Source organism: Podarcis erhardii (genome assembly GCF_964252035.2).
Source record: "Podarcis erhardii genome assembly, chromosome: 2".
Classification (NCBI taxonomy): Eukaryota; Metazoa; Chordata; class Lepidosauria; order Squamata; family Lacertidae; genus Podarcis; species Podarcis erhardii.
The window spans coordinates 78,212,775-78,234,878 of NC_138498.1; the positions used below are offsets into that span (position 1 = coordinate 78,212,775).

The following is a 22,104-nucleotide window of genomic DNA, read 5'->3' on the forward strand; positions in this document are numbered from 1 at the left end:
ATAACCACCAGGGTGTTTTCCTTTCTAATAGGTTTTTGTACCTATTCCATACTTCATAGAGAGACTTTCGGAATATGTGATTTCCAAATCCTTTATGTACCTTCGTTTTATCATACCATAAATACACGTGCCACCCAAATCTGTTATCATGGCCTTCTAAATCTAATAAATCTATTTTTTCCAATAATATCCATTCCTTTAACCAACAGAGGCAGGCTGCTTCATAATACAGCTTCAAGTCTGGCAGGCAAAACCACCTCTTTCTTTACAGTCTGTTAATAGTTTAAATTTAATTCTCGGTTTCTTCCCCTGCCAGATATATCTTGAAATTATCTTTTGCCAATCTTTAAATATTGGAATTGATTGAAACAAAAACAACATCTTTGGTAGCACATTCATTTTAATTACAGATATCCTACCCAGGAGTGATAATTTCATTCATTCCCACACTTCCAAGTCTCTCCTTATTTTATTCCACACCATTATATAGTTATCTTGAAACAAATTTATATTCTTTGAGGTTAAGCAAATTCCCAAATATTGAAAATATCTTTTGCCAATTATCTTGAAAATATCTTGAAATTATCTTTTGCCAATCTTTAAATATTGGAATTGATTGAAACAAAAACAACATCTTTGGTAGCACATTCATTTTAATTACAGATATCCTACCCAGGAGTGATAATTTCATTCATTCCCACACTTCCAAGTCTCTCCTTATTTTATTCCACACCATTATATAGTTATCTTGAAACAAATTTATATTCTTTGAGGTTAAGCAAATTCCCAAATATTTGAGAGTTCTGTTTAGCCCGTTCCTTACCCATTTTTCTACAAATGCCCCTCTGGCCATTTAAATAAAAACTCTAGCCAGATTTCAAGACCAAATTTCTGTACGTATAAAATGCCTATGGAAGAACTGGTGGGTTCAAGAGGGGGTAACAACGTTCTCCCCTACTACAGTGGTGCCTCGCAAGACGAAAAGAATCCATTCCGCGATTCTCTTCATCTAGCGGTTTTTTCGTCTTGCGAAGCAAGCCCATTGACGGCTTAGCGGATTAGCGCTATTAGCGGCTTAGCGGCTTTTAGCGGCTTAGTGAATAAGTGGATAAGCGGCTTAGCGGCTTAGAAAAAGGGGGGGAGGGAAAAAAACCCGCAGGAACTCGCAAGACATTTTCGTCTTGCGAAGCAAGCCCATAGGAAATTCGTTTTGCAAAGCACCTCCAAAACGGAAAACTCTTTCGTCTAGCGAGTTTTCCGTCTTGCGAGGCATTCGTCTTGCGGGGCACCACTGTAATGTCTTCTGTGAGCCTATATTTGCATTGAGTCAGGATTTGGGAAGTGACATTTGCATAAATAATATCCAATTCTACCCTAAGAGTCACTGATAAGAATGGAGTGGGGAAATCCTTTGTAGTATTAAAATTGCAGCCTGGAAATTAAGAAAAGCTGTGGCACAAGGAACTACAATGTCATTGATAACTGTTCTTTATGTATGTGTTTTCAAGGACAAGAGAAGTGGCATGTATTTCTCTACAGTGGCATGTATTTCTCTACAGACTAATAGTTTTTACTAATAGTTTTTACTATATATGTACTTTTAAAAATAAAATTACTCTTCTGTTTTCTGAATCCTAAGAGCACTGTGAAACTTTGAAGGCATTACAGTATAGCTAGAAATGTCTATATTTTATTTTGTTTCTACTTAATGTAGCTTTGACTTACTATTGGGCCTCTGGGAATTTTAGGCCTATTTATAATCTTACTATAGTAGTAGAGTTTCTTATAGCCTCCTGCTTTCTTTGTCCTGCAGACATATACGTGTGAGCTGTAGACTATTTAGTGACTGATGTGTAACATATCTATTGAAACATATCATATTATTTCAAGGTGCCGGTGAAGACAATCAAAACATCTGAATAGCATCTCCTTTTGTCTACAGGTAGAGGTCAAATCACTATGATAAAAGGGGAAGAACAACCCAGTTTCCCACACAGCCTTTGTCTGTTTAGCTTGCTTTCTCTTCTGCACCTTTTCTTGGAAACTAACAAGCCAGTTTACAGTAGCAAACAGACTTCCTTTTCCTCCCCTGCTCTGGGCATAGGAGGTGGATGAGAAGGCAGGCTAAGCTTCAATATTACTTAAGCAGTCACAGTATGGCATACTGCAGGAACTGCAGCCCATAGATGCCAAAAAGCATCTGTAACATCCTCCCAAGTAAATTCCATGCTTGCTCATTTCCCACTTCAGTTTCTCTAGTGATATTTAACAAAATTTACATACCACTTGACTGTAAATAAAATGCATAAGCAGTTAAAAAATAAAGCAAACATTAAGGGCAGAATTCAGCTAATCTGTTCCACAAGCAGAGGTCAGCACAATGAATCCTGCTACTGTAATGGGACTTTTCCCCATGTCTCCATTGGCCACATAAGATTCCCCCATTTAAATACATGTGGCTTCAAATACAAAAAGTAAATAGTGTTGTTTTCACATCTACTCAAAGAGTGAACCTAAGCTATTGGGTATAAAATGATACCATACTATACTGGGCTTGCAAGTATGTAGAGAGCCAATCATCTATTTGCCCATGATCTAAATAGAATTTTCAAATGCCCTGCTTTGCTGGATTTGTGACTGGGGCAGGCATAAGCTGATTGTTTAGGGAAGCTTTTAATGTTTGATGTATCACAGTATTTTAATATATTTTTTTTAAGCCGCCCTGAGTGGCTGGGGAAGCCCAGCCAGATGGGTGGGGTATAAATAAATTATTATTATTATTATTATTATTATTATTAGGCTTCATCAGTGGCATCTAGTGAGATGTATAGTTTGTTAAGTGTGCTGGGAATTGTAGCTCTGAGGGGGGATAAAGCCTTACAGTTCTCAGGATTCTTTGGGGGTTGTGTGTGTTTGCAGTAAATATATATATTATGTGTAGGACTAAGCTGTGTGTATGAGTATATGTGTGAGGATGAGAGCAATATATTTACTTAGGGATATGAAATATTAGTTGTTTTACAGCATTGAACTAAACTAAGATTTTAAAAATAAATAGTGGATTATTGTATATTTAGGCAAATGAGAGAGGTTATCACAGTTATCGCGAGTTCAACAGCCTGATCTGAATGCACAACTTCATTGTCTCACATAACTCTTCTGATCAGGATTTATGGTTAGGACAAAACAAAACAAATTCCTTCCAGTAGCACCTTAAAGACCAACTAAGTCAGTTCTTGGTATGAGCTTTCGTGTGCATGCACACTTCTTCAGATACGAAAAGCTCATACCAAGAACTGACTTAGTTGGTCTTTAAGGTGCTACTGGAAGGAATTTGTTTTGTTTTGACTATGGCAGACCAACACGGCTACCTATCTGTAACTGGAACTATGGTTAGGACAGTTTTCTAAAAAATTATTTTCAAAAATTCCAGGTAACTTTGTTTTTACATTGTTTCATGTTTCAGCCTCAGTTTAGATCCATATTTCTTTTCATTTTTTTAGTTTAAGTTTATTTGGCATCTGCAAATACTTGGTTACAAAGACTCTATTTTAATTTGAATGGTGTATACAAATAATAATAATAATAATAATAAAAACTTTGATTGTTGTGCACTTTAGACCCGGGGCAGTCAGCCACCATGGCATTCTGGTACAGCTGATACTCAGCCTGCAAGAAAAGATTTATGGTATGATTAGCATAGCAGAAATTGCAGGTGGAAATAAAATAATAGCTTTCATTGTAGCAGAGTTAAATTTCTTTTATTTATTTGCTTTAATTTTGAGAGTTAATAAACATGAAACAGCCTAAAATAATTTCATTTTAAAGTGTAAAGCAGATTCGTTCTCACTACAGATTGCGGACAGTAGTCTGCAAGGAAACTGGCTTGGCAATCAGATGGTTTGTGCTGAAGCATTCCAGGAGAGGAAATGTCCCTGCCAATTCTCGCCACCGTATGCTTTATTTTATTACATCATGGTGAGATTGGGGGATCTGCAGCTGTTCTAGCAGGTCTCACAGAATTTAAGACCTCTTCTGAAAATTATTGTCTTTTCTTATTTATACTTACATTTACTCATGTACACTCAAAACAATGAGTATCTTTTATTAAAACTTACTTTAAATCACAGCAGAAATGCCTGTCCCAATTGGGAAGGAGGACAAGCCTGCATAGAGTAAATATGTCGGTGGATGCAAACAATTATTTAGATTATGGTTAGGTCAGACCTGGGCTGGATCTAGACACATCAAAAAAGTGTTTCAGAAAAACGCATTGTAAACCTCAAAGTGCAAAATCACATTGGTGAAAGACGGAACTCCACAGCGCCGTCTGGTGTCACAATATTATAACACATATAAAACACCTTTTCTTTAGTAATGTAGCTGAGTCACTGGCCTTGAGGGGTCACACTTTTTATTCTTTTGTTAAGAAGTTACAGTTCTAAAATTCTTTTAGAAATTATTTGTCATGATGGTTAAAACATATTATCAGAGGAAAATACATTTATTTTGAATGAATTTTATAGCCTTTATTAAGTTGCTGAAAAGTAGGAAAGGCAATTAATATGGGGGGACTGTTGCCTAGGTACTCAGTGTGTACAAAATTCCAAGATGATCACATCAAGGGTTTTGTTACGTTTTCTTGAATACAATTTACTTCCTTGTATTGATGTAAATTACCTTGATACCTTTACGGTGCAAGGTGAATGAATGAATCAATAATAACCTTACTAATGCTCGTTATTATCCCCAGATGGAGAGCTCAGACCAAGAAATAATGGCTTTCCTCAAATCCAGTGACTCCACCCATCACTATAATAGGGTTTCAACAGAGAACTTGCAGTTCAAAGCTCATGTTTTTAACAAACACAGTAGATAAGCTCTCTTTCATTCTGTTAATATTAAGGGTCACTGTTAAATAGAATTGCAATAGAAGTAACATGTTATTTTTAACATGTTATCTGGATGTGCATATCTTGGTGCAATTTTTTTTTAATTTGATTTTTATTATTATTTTGTTGGCCGCTTTGCATTATGCAAGGAAAGGGAGAGGGTGAAATGTCTTTATTTATTTGAATTTGGGTGGTAAGTTAAGATTTCCAGAGTAAGACGCAGATGACAAGTTACACATATTTTGCTCTTACCTTTTTTCGTTTTCAATGGGCTGCAGAAGCCTACAGTTGGGAGCACAAAACTGGAGTGGGGGACAGACTGCTCTTTTCTACACCCTGTCCACACGGTGGAAAGCAGCATCTGGGAAAATTTTGACTAGAAAGTCTGCCTGAGAGGAAAGGTTAGGCAGCTGACCTGGCCCTCTACAAGTGCTCCAGTCAAGATCTCAGACTTCTGCTGCTTTACTAAAAAATAAAAAAGGGAAATATCGGAGGGAAAGCTGCACATGCATAGTGTGGCTTTATGTAAGATCTTTATGCTGTGGGGACATGAAGGAAAGTTTGAAATCCCAATTCTTTCTTTCTCCTTAGCCACCAGACAAGGATGGTGGTCTACCTCGCCAGGTTGGCAACAAGACAGAGTGTGGATTGCTGGGGTTTGTCTTGGACCTAAAGCAGGATTACCAGCCTGCCCGTAATCAAATGCCTGAAGAGAAGCTCTACAAAGTGTACACATTTAACTCTGTGAGAAAATCAATGAGTACTGTCATCAAAATGCCAGATGAAAGTTTCCGAATGTACAGCAAAGGAGCTTCTGAAATTGTCCTAAAGAAGTATGTACTTAATATTTGCTTTGAACACCTCACTAAATTTGGGTATGCGCGCAATCCAGTTCTCATTATTTGGTTAGTTTAAATCTTACTAACACAGATTGACAGATGCGCACACAGAGACCTTAAATGTACAGCAAGACAATGGAACATGTTTTTACATTATCAAGTGCTCTCCTGTGAGATGCCATGTATTAGGTAATTCCTAAATAAGTCCTATGGAAATGAATGGGAGCTAAGGAAGAGCACTACTGTGTATGCATAGCTGCCATTCATTTAAGTGAGAGGTAGAAGAAATTCCTGGCAGACGTGGCGCATGTCCTTTTATCCTATTTACCACAAAGAGGTAAATTGTTATTTTTCTGCTTCCAGGAAAAAGTATAGATTAATTGATTGAATTGAATTACCGTATTTTTCGCTCCATAAGGCGCACCTGACCATAAGGCGCACCTACTTTTTTGGGGGGGGGGAATTCATGAAAAAAAATATGCGGCTCTTGGGGGCTTTTGTGGGAGGTGGGGGAAGTGAGAGAGCAAAAGCCAGGGATAGCCGCGCGAAGCCTCCCCAGGGCAGCGGGATGAAGGCTCCCCGCTGCCCTGCGGAGGCTTCGTGGGCTACCCCAGAGCTGCTCAGGAGCTTGTCGGGGCTGGCGGGGGAAGCCCAGGTCCCCCCCCAGCCCCAGGGACCACAAATTCGCTCCATAACATGCACAGACATTTCCCCTTAGATTTTAAGAGGGAAAGGGTGTGTCTTATGGAGCGAAAAATACGGTATTTTAAGAATAACAGCAGCACATTTCAAAGTGTGTATTATTTATCATGAATAGATGAGATGGAGAATAGTTCTCACTGTTACTAATTGGCTTACTATGAGTGGCTTGCTAAAAGTCTGATTCAGGGCTTGTTAACTTAAATTCAGTTCTTCTAGGTTCAAGACCAATGATTTTTAAACACTGAACCCCCTCACATTATTCAGACTACCTTTGTTATGCATTCAAGGCTTCTTCTCTGTCTTTGTTCTAACATTTATTATTTTTTTGTCAACAAAGAGATGTTATAATTTCCACCGATAGATCTAACTAGAATTTCATCACCCATTTGGCTTAGGAAGGTACCAATCAATTTGCTACTTATTAAAATTAATGCTATATCTCAGGCATGTTGAAATCTTTATTCTTGGTCTCTAGTAAATTGTTTCTGAACTGTAGAATTGCTGCTGGTATCCTTTCCTTCCAGGTGTTCTAGGATTCTTAATGCAGCTGGTGAGCCTCGCATCTTCAGACCTCGTGATCGGGATGAGATGGTAAAGAAAGTGATTGAACCTATGGCCTGTGATGGATTGAGAACTATCTGTGTTGCTTATCGAGACTTCCCCAGCAGCCCTGAACCAGACTGGGAGGATGAAAACGACATTCTATCTGACCTGACCTGCATTTGTGTGGTTGGCATAGAAGACCCTGTAAGACCAGAGGTATGCTAAACTTAAGCCCCGATCCTCCTAAACCATCCTCATTTGAATTAAGTTCCATGAACTAATAATACTAATTTCCAAATAGGTTTTAGGTGTAGAATGTTAAAGCACTCACATTATTATTATTATTATTATTATTATTATTATTATTATCATCATCATCATCATCATTATCATTATCATTATCATTATCATTATCATTATTATTATAAAAATGTACTTCCTACAGTTCAGTTTTTGAAAGCAATTCTTTGTACTGCAGTGTGACCAAAAATACACCATGTTGTATCAAAAGAGGCCCATTCATGCAACATTCCCACCTCCTATTTTTTGCTTCCGTTCATTGTACATACCCATTTTACTCCTGAGGTCTGGGGAACCCTGTGGAATGGTCAGTGTGCTGTTGAGGACTGCAGCTAGTATGAGGAAGAAGGAATTGGTAGGTAGAAATAGGTCCAAGCAAGTCTGCACATAGAGATGTTTCTTTTTAAAACACACACACAAACACACATATTTTAGCAGGTTTGAGAGTAGTAACAGAAGACTCATCCTTTGATGCATTGTTTATATATTGTTGCATGCCACCCCAATCTCCAAGTGGTACGAGATTCCAGAGGTTCCAGGTGCTACCCCAGGGTTCATGTTTCCTTTTGGAAATGAGGTACAGCAGATACTGTGGTGTCTTAATGATATATGGTTTCTTTACACACATATACAACCTAAGCCTACAGTGGAGGGGTCCACAGCCTTAACACCCCATGAGGGTTTTGTTTCTCCCATAGCCATAGCCTTGGATTCAAGCAGAGATCCACGATGGCTCTCTCTCTCTCTGCTTGCTGCTCTTCCTCCAGGTCACATCCCCAAACCTCTCATCTATCAACCCTAAACTGATAACAATACAATGGTACCTCGGGTTACATACGCTTCAGGTTACATACGCTTCAGGTTACAGACTCCGCTAACCCAGAAATAGTGCTTTAGGTTAAGAACTTTGCTTCAGGATGAGAACAGAAATCGGGCTCCGGCGGCGCAGCAGCAGCAGGAAGCCCCATTAGCTAAAGTGGTGCTTCAGGTTAAGAACAGTTTCAGGTTAAGTACGGACCTCTGGAACGAATTAAGTACTTAACCTGAGGTACCACTGTATGTTCACTTGGGGAGCTTGTTTATTACAAGACATGAATGGGTACACTTGCTATGATGATTTTTTATATCATTACTGATAATGTATTAACAAACAGTAGGTGGTTATAAAAGGGCTACATGACTTGTTTTTCCATTCCATTATGTGTCTGGTATATCTAGATGAAATGTATTCCACTCCAAACAGGTTTCGGCTCATTCACTAAATAGTTTGTTCACTGGATGAAATGTTGCATGGCAGTTTGAAATAAAAACATTGTTTTTTAAATTGATAACTTTTTTAAAAAAATTATGGAGCTCCTAATTTCATCCTCCCAACAGTTTAGTTGCTTCAGGATGTGATCCAAAGGGCACTTCAGCAAGCTAATTCAGTACTGTTTACCACTGTATCCTCCTGGACCATTTCTGTCAGTTGCTGTTTTGCAGTCTTTCCATTCCTACTTACAGCGTTGGGTTCAAAGAATAGCATTGGTTTTTATGTGTCCACCTTCTGGTAGCTGTGCTGTGGGATGCCACAGAGCACTATTTTGTTCCCAATGCTGTTTAATACTGATACAAAACTGCTGGAAGCAGTTGTTAGAATATTTGCTCTCCTAATGTCAGCATGCTAATGACACCCAGCTCTATCTTGCCATTACAGTCTGAATCAGGAGACACTGTGACTGTTCTTAATTGGTCCCTGGATGCACTGCTAAGCTGCAGATTGGTAAAGTGGAGACTGTGTGTGAGTGTTCCCGTGGGCTTTTACCAGTTCTGGATAGGGTTGCACTGACTCTGAAGGAAGCCTTTTGAATTTTGGGGTACTGAAAGATCCATCTTTGTTGCTGGAGGCCTAGGTAACCACCATGGTGAGGAGCACCTATGTGGAGAAAGCACATTTGCAGTTTGCTTATAGGGACAAAGTTTGTTTTATATGAAGGTAATAGAAGGGTTCAGGTTAAATTACAGTGTATCCATTGGCAGCTGACGGTTGGCTATTAATTATATAAGACAGGACTGGTAAAAGCTAGGTTCTTTTTATACTGGGTTGTTGTTGTTTGGTCGTTTAGTCATGTCCGACTCTTCGTGACCCCATGGACCAGAGCACGCCAGGCACTCCTGTCTTCCACTGCCTCCCGCAGTTTGGTCAGACTCATGTTTGTAGCTTCGAGAACAGTGTCCAACCATCTCGTCCTCTGTCATCCCCTTCTCCTTGTGCCCTCAATCTTTCCCAACATCAGGGTCTCTTCCAGGGAGTCTTCTCGTCTCATGAGGTGGCCAAAGTATTGGAGCCTCAGCTTCACGATCTGTCCTTCCAGTGAGCACTCAGGGCTGATTTCCTTAAGAATGGATACGTTTGATCTTCTTACAGTCCATGGGACTCTCAAGAGTCTCCTCCAGCACCATAATTCAAAAGCATCAATTCTTCGGCGATCAGCCGCCTTTATGGTCCAGCTCTCACTTCCATTGAGAGCTGATCCACCTGATCCACCTGGAGCAGGAACCGGCAAGCCACTCCAGTATCCCTGCCAAGAAAACTCCATGGACAAAGACAACAGGCTTATACCGGGTTAGAGGATTATAAAAGTGAATTTTGGATTGGCTTGATGGATAGAAATTCTTGATCACAGGAAAAGTGGTCTGATGAGGGGACAATGACAATTTTTTGCTGCTTAAATCTCATTGGTTGAAGTGTAGGCTGACCAGAGCATCAATAGGCTACTGTATTGGGAGAGTGTGTGACTGAAGGAAACTGCTGAGAAGGAGGAGGAGGCAGAAGGAAGAAGGCTGGAGTCTGGAGCAGAAGGAAAAGGAAAAGCAGTATGGGCAAGAGGCTTATTGAGGCTAGGGGAAGCCTAGTAGTATAGTCTGCCTCAAAAGAGCTGAATCACTGGCTTAAGCTGAAGATTGACAGAAAGGCTATCTAAGGGCACTGAGCAGTGAGGAAGAGTTCAATAAGGAGCTTCTGGAACTGACCAGAGAGGTAACTGCTGGAAAGCCTGGCTCATAAGACAATGAGAGGTTGTCTTCAGTATTTGGTGGCAGTGAAAGTTGGCCGACTGGGCAAGAGGAACTACGAGAAATTGGCATAGAAATTAAATAGGGTTAGGAATTGTGCATTAAAAATCAGTCCCTGACCCATAATGTTGGATGCTGTTATTACTAGGTTGTTGTTGTTTTTTATCTGTATTTTTATTACGCTACTTTCGTGTTTTTATGTTTGTATTTTTGCACACTGCTTAGAAATTTTAGAAACAGACATAGGCAGACAGGCGGACAGCTTAGTTTTCTGAAAATATACATGCAGCTTCAACGTGAAAGCCAAGATGGTGTTTAAAGACAGCCTGTGCATTCTCTAGAAATGTGTTGTGACAATAGAATACAAAAGCAGTCCTTTAGATAGTGAAATAAAATAGTTGTAATACCTCATTCATTTAAAAAAAGAAGCAATGTGCTAGTTGTCACATGAAACACAGTTGTGTGGCAGCCACTTCATAAGCCCGGTCACTCCTAACAAGCAGCTCCCAATGTAGCTCTGGTGATTTTCACTTTGTGGTAATCTCACAGCCTGTTTTATTTATTTTTGGACCAGTGTGGTTAAAATCATTAGAAATGTGTAGGAATTGTCTGAGTTAAAAGACTTGCAGTAACGTTTGGTAGAAAACATGCATGAATAAGACAAAAAATAACAAAAATATTTCTTATTGCTGCTGAATGTCAGTGCTGCCACCTCCTACATTCTCTTTCTTCTTCATCAGGGGGCTACTTTATTAAGTAGCTATTAAGTAAGTCCTAGAATCTAGGACAGCAATGGGGAACTCCTAGTGCACAGATCTAGATAGGGGTCCGAATTGGCTCACAAGGCCATTTCCCTCAGACTATGTCCACCTTCCCCACACCTGGAGCAAGTAAAGACATGGTGCAAAGGAACTATCAGAAGTTTAAAGTGCTCTCCTGATTATTCCTTGCTAAGTGGGGCTTGCTGACAGCTGCTTGAGGGTGACAGTGTGCCTTCAGTGACAACAAGCCCTTAAGAAGTTGTCACTTGGCATCATAATGACATCAGGTGATTTGTAGGTGGGTGGCACCACCTATCTGTCAAAAATGCCCCACAGCAAACATTTGTTCAACCCATAATTGCCTTGATGCTACAGTCTGACTGGAAGGGGGCACATTTCTTTTCCTCTGTGTAGTACTGCTTTTCTTATAGAAATGGCCCCTCTGAGCTGCTTTTTTACCCTAAGGGGCAAAATGATGCAGGTAGTCATTTTGTTTCAGAATACAACTTTCTGAAGAAAACAAACCCTATTTTGGATTTTAGTAGGGATATTTCTGGAGATTTCACACCTGGTACCACATGGCCCTGGGCATGATTTCCTTTCTTAACAGCTTAAGAGGTAACCACATTTGTTTGGATAGTGGGGAGGCGATTCTCATCTCTTTTAAATTAAACAATAAAATATTATGGTTGTTTGTTGCACATGGGCATCCAGAGCTGATATTTAGAAAGTCACGGGGGAACATTACTAAGTCAAATTAATTATGTGAGTGACTGAGACCAACTGAAAGCTGAGAAGAATTTCTGGTAGACGTTTTTTGTGTGTGGTAGAACTTTGGCTGTTTCTTTCCTAGCAGGCCTCAAGTGACAATGCCTCATTTTTTCCCTGTGGTAAAATGGCTGTATTCTTAAGACCTGCCAATGTACTTTGGTCTTCCATGCAGCATTTCCAACAGTATCTAAAAATGTGGCAAACTTAAAAGTGCAATCTTATACAGAGTTACTCAAAAGTGAGCCCCATTGATTTGTCTCCAGGTAAGTGGGTAAGTGGGACGTGGGTGGCTCTGTGGGTTAAACCACAGAGCCTAGGACTTGCCGATCATAAGGTCGGTGGTTCGAATCCCCGTGATGGGGTGAGCTCCCGTTGCTCGGTCCCTGCTCCTGCCAACCTAGCAGTTTGAAAGCACGTCAAAGTGCAAGTAGATAAATAGGTACCACTCCGGCAGGAAGGTAAACGGTGTTTCCGTGCGCTGCTCTGGTTCACCAGAAGTGGCTTAGTCATGCTGGCCACATGACCCGGAAGCTGTACGCCGGCTCCCTCGGCCAATAAAGCGAGATGAGCGCCGCAACCCCGGAGCCGGTCACGATTGGACTTAATGGTCAGGGGTCCCTTTACCTTTACCCTTAAGTGTGTACAGAAGGGTGGTGAATCTTTTTTTACCCCAAAGGTCACATTACCCTGTGGAAAGCCTTCCAGGGGCTGCATGCCAGTGGTGGGTGGTTCCAGAGGCAAAAGTGGGCAGAACAACAGATGTCATTGTTTATTTATCTGTTTTTAAAAGGCACTGCTTAAAATATTAAAAATCTCTAAGCAGTTTACAGTAAGTTTACACTATGAAACACCATTCAATAAAATTACCTTTAAAACATGATTTAAAAAACAAGATAGAAACATAACTCTACATCGCAAATAAAACTGTGCTGTGCACAAAGCAAATGTAAAAATGTAAGCATCAGAGTGCAGGAAAACTTGGGTAATTTTTTAAAAAGAGTTATTGAAAGGTGATTACTGTCTCTGCCTCACAAATTACCTGAGGGAAGGCATCCCAAGAAGAATCCTCTGGTCACTGAATAACCAATAGGGTCTCCTTGGGAGATATTAAAGAACAGATTGGTCTGTACTGGGAGAAGCAGTCTGCAAAGTATCTTGGCTCCAAGTTGCTTAGGGCTTCAAATATCAACAACAAAACCTTGAATTGGGCTTGGTAGGTAATAGGGAGCCAATGCAGACCTTTCAACACTGGTGTAACATGTACAGTAGGCTATATTTCAGTCACACAGAAGATGGAGGTTTCTGCATACTCTGTCATTCACCCCCCCCCCACCTGCCTTTCCATCTAGGCAAGCAAGAGGCACTATCATAGTTAAAGATCACATTTCAGGCAGGTAAAAGCACTCAAGGAAATCACTGAGCAGGGGGAGTTGTGACCTGAGGAGTAAGTTGTACCCTGCCTGGAGTTCTGAAGACCAGATAGAAAGGCCTGGGGGGCTGCATTCAGTCCCTGGGTCTGAGGTACCCCACCTCTGGGGCCTAGCATTGTCATCTAAAGCAATCATATACCTGGGAGTAAAATTTATTGAACTTGGTAGGGCTTGCTTTTAAGTAGCCACGTATAGGATTACATTCAAGAAAGCCAACAAATCTGCAGGCAAAGTGTCATAATCTGAAGAGCTTTTCAGTGTGACTTTGGCGACTTCTATGTAGAAGCCACACTGGCCCCTGCCGCCCTACGGCTTAGCTTCTTTGTCTGCATGCCTGTATGTCTCTTGTGCATAGGCTTGTGGCTGCTTCTCCACATGATATTATTAGCCTTACAAGGATTGAGAGAGGTGTGATACGCCAGGATGGCATTATGATTGCTCAAATTTATGTAAAGGGGAATTTCTCGGCTTTTCTGTGTTACTCTATAGAAGAAAACATTTTGGATCACATCCAATGCTGTGTGAGCAGCATTCTGCTGGTACAACGGGACACCTGTTTCCCCCATGTGCCCCCAAAATTTGAGGGTGCACAGGGGTCTGGAGGGGACAGGAGTGGAAGAAGGAGCACCACTGTGTGCATGGAGTTCTGCTGTGTCTGCAGAGCCTTTGGTTTTAAATAGCAGTAGTCATTGATTGATGGAATGTCATACATCAAAGCTATATACATATATTAAATGTTTTTAGTGCACTACTTTGCTAACAGAAGTTCAGTTCTGTGGTTCTAATGATCTCTGTTGTACCTTGAAAGGGTTCTTGGTGCACCTTTAGTATTATTCAGGCTGTAACGCCTAAACAGAGCTTCATGAGGGATAATTCAGCACAGTTAATTACATTCCTCAGTCTTTTATATAAAAAAAGTCATCAATATTCTATGGAGATCTTAACATACAAAATTCTGCAGGAGGGCTAGAAGCCTCATTACTGCATACTCTGTTTACTCATTGGATTACAACTTCATTAAAGTATTTTTGGAAAATTAATCAACAGTTGTTTTATATAAGCTATTTAGGTTTCTAAACTGGGTTGTGGATGCTGATGGATTGTGCTAGTTTAAATGATTAGAAAAAATCATAGTAAAATGAAAGTTAAAACTGGAAGCATGCAGTTTATAAGGCATATCTCTTCATGTTGTCTTGCAATTAATATGTCCCCCAAATTGGGAGACGTTTTAGTTTTCAATCTCGTATAGTTGTAAGATTTGAAGATAAGTTTGTGTGTCGTGGAGCAACCTGTTTATTGTTTAAAATTCACCATGATTTCTTCAAAGGAAAGAAAATTATATCATTTCAGTTACATCTTTAATTAGGAATCACTATCTGTCAATGCCAAAACAAGGCAAGTATACTTGTACATAAAGTATTATTTTACAATCTGAATTAGGAACAGTTAAAAACAACAACACAGGAGTTTATAGCCTGGCCTGCCTTAGTTCTTGAGCGTCTTCTAATTTCTCTTGTTTAAAGCAGAACCTAAGATGAGCCTGCTAGATCATGCCAATGGCCCATCTAATATCCTGTTCTCACAGTGGGAAGCCTGCAAACTGGACTGTTGATATTCTTATTCTTAATGAATTTGTCTAATCTTCTTTTAAAGTTATCCAGGTTGGTAGGCATCATTGCCTTTTCTAGGAGTGAGTCCAATAGTTTAACTATGTGCTGTGTAAATAGGTGCTTTCTTTTATGCCGAATCTTCCAACATTTGGCTTTATTGTATGCCCATGGGAGAGGGATAAAAACTTTTCTCTGTCCATTTTTTTCCATGTGAAGTATAATTTTATAAACTTCTATCATGTTGCTATTCGCGTGTCTTTTCTCTCAAGATAAAAAGTCCTAAACACTGCAGTCTTTCCTCAAAGGGGAAGCAATCCACCCCCTTGATCATTTTTGTTTGCCTTTTTATGAACCTTTTCATACATTAACTTTTAAAGAAAATATATCATAGCAATATCCTAACCTCAGCCATATCATGTTATGTCATATGCCATGGTTGTTAGCAACTTTGAGGGCTTAGACGTGGGTGAAAATCTTCTAATAAATAACTATAGTGTGGTGCCTCACACTACAGTAGATGTTAGTGAAAGTTCATGCTAATGTCCTATTTCTTACTTGGTTTTTCTCAAGATTGTATCACAAGCGTATCAGTCCTAACTCTGATTATGCACAGAATGCACTTCCTTTACCAGTCATTAATTCCCATCCACACTTCTTGAATGTGGATATGTAGCAGAATGTGAGCACTGATTCCATTACATCCATGCTGTGAAAGTACCACAACTTCCTTAAGCTGTTCCACTGGTACTTATTTATTTACTACATTTATGTTTATCTCTAATGCCTCTAGTACACTCTTCCTTCATGTAGCTTGGAACAGCTTACGTAGGGCTTCCAAGCAGTCTGCCATCCGCCTATTGATTATGTTGAGCTTTAGCAATATATCTGTGCTTTCAGGACATAATGCTGATTTTCAAATATAAATTCTCCTTGAGTGATCTTTGGTAGGCTTATAACTTATTCATAATGACTTTAGTATTGGCAAGGGATTTTTATTTTTTTTAAGCCACTGAATAGATAGAGAGCATGCATTCCCATTGCTTTTTCTCCTTGGTGCTATTGTTAGAATAGCTGAGCTCAGATAATCTGGTAAGGCGGTGCTGAATTTGTATTTGCTGGTTTAAAATTGTGAGATGTAACATATATATCTACTGTTAGGTGCTGTTAGGGTAGTATTCCATTATGAACCTTTCAGAATTTTATTTTCAATTCATAGCTGCATAGGAGGCTTTCAGTCCCTTTTGGGAATGTTTCATTAGGTTTTTAGTTGTTTCTAATGCCTATAAAAGAGTTGCATGACCACCTAAACCAATAGCAGGAATACAGCATATTCTGCAAGCAGTAACTTATTAGGGTTGGCCATTCCATAAGCAGGGAGCAGCGGCAAAGTGTTGGGAGGACAAACCTATGTGTGCCATGTGACCTGCCAAACATCCCCTAAGCCAGCCTGCTGCCCACAAGACCTAACCTGTCATTAGTATTAAAGTATGATTGAACTGTCAGTTTGGTCAGTTTCTATACATGTAATTATATTTTGCTATATTTCATCAGGAAAACATCTTGGACAGTCATAACAGGTTGGATGGAACATTAAGTTAATAACGATTTCAAATTTGTCTCTTGTATAAGTTGTTGTAGGAAGAAATGATCTTACTTGTGTTCCCTATATCTCCATCATGCTTCTTTTGGAGTTGTTAGAAAACCAATCTCTATTGGTCTCACAGTACTCTTGCTGCTATAATAAAAATCTGATCAGGATCAGCTTGTTTTTGATACTTCCCCCTCCATTACATCTTACTGTTTTAGGTCCCAGAAGCCATAAGAAAGTGTCAACGAGCAGGAATTACAGTCCGTATGGTCACAGGGGACAACATCAATACAGCCCGTGCTATTGCAATAAAGTGTGGGATAATTCACCCTGGAGAAGATTTCCTCTGCATTGAGGGGAAAGAGTTTAACCGAAGGATCCGAAATGAGAAAGGAGATGTAAGTCATGTCAGGACAAAACATACAATATTCTATAAAATAGTTACAAAACCTGTCATATTTGTCTTGTGCTGCGCTGTTCCTCACATTCTTCCTTTTTTCCAAATGGGAGAGATGGTACTCTTTTTAAGATTGTATGTCTTTAAAAAGCTAGCAGATCATGGCCACTTTTCTCCTCCTCTGGTCTTCTGTGTTGCTATGTCATCCAAACCAGGTTTGCCTTGCTACAGACAAACCATGAGCTGAAGTTGAGGTTTGTCCTTGGTTTAGAGCTCGTGGTTTGGAGGAAATAAGTTATGAGCCCAGTTTCAGATGACATGCTAAGCCAAGTCTTAGCTCACAGAAGCACAGAAGCAACAGGTCCAGAGGAGGAGCAAAGCAGCCTACACATTTATATATTTGTGCTAATTCATGGTTTGTATTAGCCTTGAATGCCAATTGAGTTGATGTCTGTGTTTCATGCACCAGCTTTGCTGACTGTACAGTTTGTAGGGATTCAGGATGTTTCTGTCTTTGTCTTGTTCAAATATGTTATATGCTAGGGCTGCCATGTGTCCGGAATTTCCCAGATATATCTGGGATGCATCAGTCGAAAACAGCATTGGGGTGGAATTTTCTATAATCAGTTAAAATGTCCGATTTGCTCAACAAATGTGCCAAAAAATGCTTGGCAACCCAGTATCCTCACTACGTCCCTAAAGTGCATTAATATTTTTAGAAGTGGTAATATAAACATGTCAGTGCTTGTTTACTGTGTGTTCAATCATTTACATTTAGTGAGAATATGAAAAGTTTCTTTCCTTTATAAAGAGCTGATGCAGCAGCTGGTTCAGGAAAGACAGATGATAGAGGTCAGAAACATATTTGCAAAGGCACCGAAAGCAACATGACTTCTTGAAAGTGACATTATACTGTTACTCAGGTGAAAATGACAATATGGAGCATAGTAATTTGATTGGGGAACAAATATTTCTTTAATAGGCTATCATAAATCAGAGAGCGCAGCATAGCAGAGGATGAGAGCAGCAGAAAACCCTAGGAAGCCCTTGTAGTTGTTTAAGTATTAGCAATGTAAGGGGGAAAACAAGTTAACCTTAAAGTGACATTTATTCTAAAGGGCACATGGTGGTGGAAAGGTTTCTGAAAGACTGACAAATGTATCCTCCTTATTTCTTTCAGATTGAACAGGAACGCATTGACAAGATATGGCCAAAACTTCGGGTCCTTGCTCGTTCATCTCCCACTGATAAGCACACTTTAGTCAAAGGTGAATGCAAATTTACCCATATACATATAGCACCACTGATGTATGTATGTGTGTATGTATGTATGTGTATATATATATATGCCCTTCTGTGACTACATAAATAATTTTGTAGATTCAGTTGTTTTAAACTGTTTTTAATGTTGCGTTTCAATATTAATGTTGTTTTAATTGTAACCCACCCTAAGACCTAGAGAGAAGGGTGGGTAACAAATTGTAGTAGTAGTAGTAGTAATATCATATATCACTACAGTTTCCTACATATCAATACACTTTGTTTAAAACAACACAATGCAACATTCTTTTGATAAGAATTTCCTTTAACCTTTTAGTCTTACCAACTAAAATGAAGGTAGAGGAGGTTAACTGCATAGCTGGTGTTCTTTTCCTCTTCCTCACGTCTCTCAATTCCTCCCTCCCTTCCTTTGTTGTGTTTCCCACAGCTGATCTGCCTTATTGCTTATGTTGCTTTGTAAAGTGCACCATACATTGATAGTGTTCTATAAATTAATGATAATCATAGTACTGGCACTACCAGTAATAAGTCTAGTGTGTGGCTTTCTCATTTCCCCGTGCAACCAGGGAGCAAGCTGTCTGCTGTAAAATGATCCTTGTGAAGATACGCAGATGAATGTTCCTAGAAGCCCAACATTCTAATGTCAGAAATCCAATTAAAGTGTTTGTGCCCACAGCATCTCTCAGGATTAGACTAGGTAGTCTTGTAGTCAGCTTAAAACAAAATGTATTCTAAAGCAACGTAAATAAATGTTCTGGGATTGCTCATTTGGATATTATAGACTGGGAGTAAAATGAATTATTCTGTAGAAAAAACACAGTCAACAAAGTTGAGGCACTGTAAACACTTGAATCATAACAGGGTTGTTTACATGTGCAGGATATGAATCTGACAGAAATAAAGCAGCCCTGAATGTCCTATATAACTACAGTTAGAGCTGCAGTGAGGACACTGAACAAGGAGTATTTGGGGGGGGGGTTGTGTGTGTGTGTTAAATGTCCACTGTAGTGGAAGAAGAACTTGCTTGGGAGGATTTTTAGCTTTTGTATTTCTGTAGTCCCTTCAAAGTTAATATGAAATTATTTGAAACATTAACTAGCTTTGACTGAATGTGTGTTTTCCTGAAGGACAAACCAGGGTCTCAGCTTTGATGCATAAGAAATACTCTAGAGCTGAAAAAATATAAGATACAAAGCAACCCTTCTTCTATATTGAACATTTAATGATACACAGTTGCCAGAGGGGCACCACATTTAGCATAATATAAGGTCTCCTTCATTCATCATTAATGGTGTTAACTTTTCATTCCTCTTTGAGGAGTAAAATGGTCTGCTTACCATATTTAATTAATTAAATATTGAAAATGGTATCTTGGCTCATAAGTATGTTTAAAGCAGTGTTTAGTATTTGCTGTTAGGTGGATACATTTGTAATTTGTTTGAACATCCTCAAAATCCCAATAAATCTGTATGAGTTTTGACCTCAATATAGCCTCCAACTAAATGTTCGCATATAAACAGCAGTGTGGTTTTTATGAACTTTGTATTATCTGGATATTTGGAGTGCTTAATGGATCCCTCAATAAATGTTAAGCTCAAGTGGTAGATATGAGCACCTCAGGAATGAACACCTTTCTCTGAATGCTTGTTACACCATCACCATAACATTTTGTGAAATCATGCTGATGGTGTGAGGCATTTGAAACCTAAGTTTAAGGACTGGACTGTTTGGTTTTTTAAAAAAAATTAAAAATTAAAACTCTGAATAATATTTTTTTCATATAACCTCCATTGTTCTGTAATTGTAATAATTCATTCAGGCATTTGTTATACAATGGCTTTTCATGTATATAAACTGAGGGGGATGGGCCTTCAGGTCTGGTGGCTAGATGTGTACTCTGATAATGCCTATTGAATGCCTAGATGGAAGATAGAGAATGATGTGTGAGCATGTATAGAAACTGGCCTACTATACAAATGTAAATCTACAGTCATTGCTCCATCCATGCTTGCCTCTAGACCTGCCTGCCACTGGCATGTCACCCTGGAAGGTTGCCCACAAGGGAACGTGGTGCTCCAGCTGAAAAAGGTTTCCAATTCAATATAAATAATAACTTTGGAAAACTACTTCTGCCCTCACAGTAGCAATGTATGCGCCCTAGAAATGAGATTAACATTTAGCTTCAGCAGTGGGTTCTGTAAGTGCCATCAGTTCTTAGAAGCTGGGAAAGAAAAGAGAGCAAAGGTGAATTGAGAAGACAACGCTTAATAAGGGAGGAGAAAGATGTGCTAGGGTAGCACATTGAGCTGTGTGTGAAAAGGATGCTATATGAGAGGTATGATGTAGTTAAATCAAGTAGATTGGTATGCTGGAACATGTGGATTGATGTACACAATTTTAAGGATTGTAAAAAGTTTGTCCACCTGTGAATATGCTTCTTCCCATATGAACATGCAGATTACAGCATCAGACTGTATTTTTTTAAAATCCACCATACTTTCATGCAACCACACAGTTTCTTAAAATTCATTGCAATATTTTACAGGTATTATTGACAGCACTCAAGTGGAGCAGAGGCAGGTTGTAGCAGTGACTGGTGATGGAACTAATGATGGACCGGCACTTAAGAAAGCTGATGTTGGCTTTGCAATGGTACATTTAAGAACATGCTCCTTTTCAGGACTGCCCATAATATTCAATAGTTTCAATTTTGGGGTTGAAGTAGTGCATTCAGTAGTGGGGTGGGGTGGGGTGGGGTAAAATATTCCCTGAAACTCCCTCTAATGATAAATATATTTACCATTTTATGAGACTGTTCACACCCAATCTGCTGCTGCTTTGGTGCCATCATTTCCCTGGGAGTAGGCTTGTAGGCAATCTGTCAGTTGATGTATTGCTGTTACTTCAGCTGAATTGATTGTCTTAAGTATGCCTATTGACAGTGTGATGTCAAATTCCTGTATTGAGGTCTAACTGAATTTTAGATTTGCCATATTACGAACTGCTGTTGAAAACATTTCCAAATTGGTTCAATATGTATCCAGCATAGAAACTGCTGTTGAGGAAAACAAGTCTAAAGTCTCCTAAAGTTTTGACCAGGCTAACCAGTTTAATGGTTCTTTGGTTCCTGGCTCGTTTTATTTATTAACAGCCAATTTAACTTACCTCTCTTCTGAAAGTGCTATTCCTTATTGAAACACTGTTTCTCATTCTAGTACCGTAAGTTATTCTTGATATGTCTTCTACATTTTTCAGGGTATTGCAGGAACTGATGTCGCAAAGGAAGCCTCAGATATTATCCTGACCGATGATAACTTCAGCAGCATTGTGAAAGCTGTAATGTGGGGTCGTAATGTCTATGACAGTATTTCCAAGTTCCTGCAGTTCCAGCTCACAGTGAATGTGGTGGCCGTGATCGTTGCTTTCACTGGAGCTTGCATTACCCAGGTAAGGTTGAATTAAAGTAAATGACTAAAGTATACCTACCCAGATCTTAAGATCTTCATCTGAGGCACTTGTCTGGAGGCCTTGCCAAAGAGAATGTTGCAGGTTGCTTCTTGGAAGAGGGCCTTTTCAGTGATGGCACCGTGGTCATGCAATATTGTCCCCCAAAGGCTTGCCTTGCCTTGTGCCTTCATTGTTTGTTTATTTTTTGGCACCATGTACATATCTTTTCATTTCCCCAGGTTTAACTATAGTAATCTTAAAAAAAACTTTTAGTGATTACGTATATTTATTGAAGTTTTAAGATCTTGTTGAATTTCCAAAGTTACTAAGAGTTTTGCTGGAAACCTACCGGTATTTTGTGCCAGTTTAATTCTGTCGTGGTCTTATGATTTTATCGGTGTATCTGAAGTTTTTAACATTTATTATAAGCTTGCCAGGGAACTTTTTTTTGCCACTGGGCAGCCTAAAAATGTAGTTAATTGAAAACAA

General features: G+C 39.3%; 1 protein-coding gene across 18 annotated transcripts in view; it reads left to right on the top strand.

The window, feature by feature from the left end:
- ATP2B2 (ATPase plasma membrane Ca2+ transporting 2) overlaps positions 1–22,104 on the top strand; it is a 368,365-nt gene that overhangs the window by 308,701 nt on the left and 37,560 nt on the right. For all 18 annotated transcript variants that reach the window (XM_081847766.1, XM_081847763.1, XM_081847761.1 and 15 more), the window contains 6 exons: positions 5,484–5,725; positions 6,958–7,192; positions 16,709–16,888; positions 18,068–18,155; positions 20,714–20,820; positions 21,424–21,615. In XM_081847766.1, coding sequence (XP_081703892.1) covers positions 5,484–5,725; positions 6,958–7,192; positions 16,709–16,888; positions 18,068–18,155; positions 20,714–20,820; positions 21,424–21,615 — 1,044 coding nt within the window. The remainder of the gene's footprint in view (positions 1–5,483; positions 5,726–6,957; positions 7,193–16,708; positions 16,889–18,067; positions 18,156–20,713; positions 20,821–21,423; positions 21,616–22,104) is intronic.